At 36.9% G+C, this 3,342-nt stretch overlaps 1 protein-coding gene across 1 annotated transcript; it reads right to left on the bottom strand.

Moving 5' to 3' along the window:
* Positions 1-667: 667 nt before the first annotated feature.
* LOC121230841 (shikimate O-hydroxycinnamoyltransferase) lies at positions 668-3,075 on the bottom strand. The gene is made up of 2 exons (XM_041116321.1): positions 2,574-3,075; positions 668-1,728 (listed from the first exon to the last, which is right to left on the bottom strand). Exons 1-2 carry the CDS (start codon positions 2,979-2,981, stop codon positions 799-801), a joined length of 1,338 nt encoding a protein of 445 aa, XP_040972255.1. The 5' UTR covers positions 2,982-3,075; the 3' UTR covers positions 668-798.
* Positions 3,076-3,342: the final 267 nt, after the last annotated feature.

Raw genomic sequence — 3,342 nt, 5'->3', positions numbered from 1 at the left:
CATTATCCATTTTTCGTGTTAAAAATGTTATCAATCATATATATATTTATGTCTACTTGTACGATGTGTTGGTTTTCTTCTTGCTCAATTTGTATTAATATAGCACGCTAATTTCTCCGTCCTCCATTGTTTACCTCTGAAACAATAAAAAGAACATAGCAAATGATGCTCTTTGGAATTGACATTGTTTTTGTTTTTTGGGTTCATTTGTTACAAGTTGTTTTTCTTCTCAAGGCTTTAGCTTGTCAATGTATCAACCACATAAGTTTAGAGTTAAAATTATGAGTGCCCAGGCCCTCTAATCATTCCGTATTATAGCTCCTGCTCCTCCTCTACTTGGATTATTGTTAGAGTTGTGTGATCTGAATCTCGTTTAATTCGATCAGAAAAGTTTAAAGTGTAACTCACTTGTTAAAAAAATAAAATAAAAATACAAAATTGAAGGATATGTGAGGGCGATATTCTATTATAGGTTGATTATGAAAAGGATGTTTAATCGTTAAAATGTGTAGTCAAGAAAACCTCTTACATTATTGTTTTTCAACATTAGTAAATTTCTTTTTCTCTATTCGTAATTTTTTCTTAATAAAAGTTTTTCACGTAAAATCTGTATATTTTTATTTTTCTTCGTTATTGCTTTGTGATCAATCCTACTGTTATTACCAATAAAAAACCCGTTAGTCGGGGCAGCTTAGATGGTAAATTTCAAATAAACAAGATTCAAACAAAGTTTTAGTTAAAGAAACAGAAGTAGAAGATTTATAGATTTATATATATATTGATAGAGTGAACAAACAACTAATATCGAGCTTTGATTTTGTCAAATGACTTCAAGCCTTCATATAGATGTTTCTCGAAGAGTTTCATATGAGCGGTCTGTAGGCATGCTACCAATGACAAGCTCCCATCATCGGTTAGACTTGGTAGTATGTATATTTTTCCTTCATGGACAACATTTGCTGGACCCATGTATATTGGTCGACCCCATCCAAAATCTGCATTATATATAGGTAGTCGTGTCCATTTGTTGATGTTTAGGTTTGGGCACTGGTGAGTGTCTGGTTCTCTCCTGGCAACTGTTATATCTGGCAGTGTTTCTAGGTAGTCAACAGCTGATCTTAGATACTCATTATTCATCCTTTTCAATGTTCCATGAACTCGCTGTACGGTATTTACAAACGGTTCTGATTGGAGATGTCCAGATAGAGCAATTAATGAAGCCGAAAACACTGCGTTGCCCACGTACGTTGATGGGAGGGGAGGATGTAGTCTAGGGCGTCCATTAGTTGGCATGTTTAACTTGGTTGGTTGGTCATATGAGAGGCCTCGAGCTTTAGTTGCACAGCGCCATATGTATGCAGCTAGAATGGTGTAGGTGCTGTAATTGGTTTTGTTTCCATGTTCCCGGGACTTGGCTTTTAGGGTATTAAGTTGATTTTGTGTGATCTTGAAAACAGATACAGTGGAGGGTTTATGATTATTAGGGTCAAGTGACGTAGAGGTGTTTAAGGAAGGAGGTGGGTCATATTCGAGATGATGAAATCTAGGGGTTGGCGGCACTCTTGCTCGGAGAATGGTTCGGTCAATAAGTGGTGGCATGCTAATTTGGGGAAAGCCTCTTGCCATTTCAGACCAACTATTGATGAAATGAAAGGCTGTTGTGCCATCAGTCAAAGTATGATGAGTTGCTATTCCAAGACAGACTCCACCGCATTTAAGAGTAGTTACCTAGCAAAATATACACACAACAATTAACGTTTTTGAAGCAACAATTAACGAGAATGATCTATTTTTTTTACAGTAAAGTCAATGTCACCATTCCCATTGGCAGCACCATCCCATGTTTTTTAAAAAAAATTGGATGCTGCCAGACTCACTGGGGCACCATCCCATGTTTTAAAAAGAAATTTGGATGCCCATTGGTGGCGCCGGTGTCAGTTAATAAAAAAGTATTGATACTTTCTGTTTAGTTTCACAGGAGAGTGCTAAGAGTTCTATGATGGTGGCTTAGCAGTGAAGAAGATGAACTGAAACCCTTTTTCTCTTCAATAAACCTCTCGTTCGACTCGTTTGTAATAATCTTGTAATCCTGTTCTTAGCTTTGATTAATCTTGTTCTTAGCTTTTCTTCGGTGAGGATTATTACAGTTTTTTCGTTTAAAATATCGTTGTATCCGACGGGCTAAAATGATTATTACAGATGAGAGCTGGTTCACTAAAGAGCAAAAGGTTTCGGTTTCATCGTCTTCACTACTAAGCCACCACTATGGACCTCCGTAATTAGCACTCTGTTGCGAAGATGAACGGAAAGTATCTATACTTTGTTGATGGTAATACCTTTAACAAAAATACCGGTGTCCCCGATGAGTCTAGCGGCACCAATTTTTACTGTAGAAAACCGGTCATTCTCATATAAGATTTTATATTAACTTCTTCTTAGCTGATAGCTTAGTTTTTCTTGTGCTTTAAATTCAGTATCAGGCTGTCTGAGTTTTCTCAGAGCTTATCCTTGGTCTCCTACTGCAAGTAACAGTTATCATCTATAATAAGATAATAGTTTCTTCATTTACTTACCTGAGCCATAATAAGCGGATAAGAACTGATATCTCCAGAGTAATCAGCCGTGGGAACCAGTTTCCTCAGTTTTGAGCAGGGAGTAAAACCGTCAAGATCATCCATGGCCGACGTAGTTTCAGCTTCTATCCACAGAACACCCTCTGCGTTGCATAATATCTCGAGCCTACCATTTTCATCACGTCCCAACCTCCCAGCCATAGGATAGAATTGCACAAGAGTCTTGCTTAAAGCCTCCTGTAGCACTTGAGGCTTAAAGAAATCAGAGGAGCCATTTGGTTTGTAGAAAAACAGCAAAGGGAGATGGTACGTTGTCATCACCAGGTCCAGATTTGAAATCCATTGCCTTTCTTTAGGAGTATCTTGAGCAGGGCGTATCATGCTCCATCTCTTTACACTAACATCCATTGATGTTCTGGTAAGAGGCAAACCTGTTGATGAAAAACTGACAGAAGGGAAAGTCAGAAAGTGTCCGGCTATCTTAAGCAAAGGCGAGGTTCTCTTCTCGTTTTTTTTTTTTTAATAAAAGTAACCCAAATTTTACGAATAATTACGAAAATAATTCAACTTCTACAGTGTTTGTCGTTGACGCCACATCATCATAGGCCAATAATTGCATTTTAAAAAATTTTAATTTGCTGTAAAAGAGTCAGCAGGTAGCCACCAAATTTTATATTTTTCAATTTTTGGTCTATTTCCATATTAGGTCTATGTACTTTTAAAATTAAATTTAAATAACCCTTAAAATTATAGGAAGAACAAAAATAAT

The sequence above is a fragment of the Gossypium hirsutum genome, chromosome A06, assembly GCF_007990345.1.
Source record: "Gossypium hirsutum isolate 1008001.06 chromosome A06, Gossypium_hirsutum_v2.1, whole genome shotgun sequence".
NCBI classification, from domain to species: domain Eukaryota; kingdom Viridiplantae; phylum Streptophyta; class Magnoliopsida; order Malvales; family Malvaceae; genus Gossypium; species Gossypium hirsutum.
This window is presented reverse-complemented; position numbering and strand designations above follow the sequence as displayed.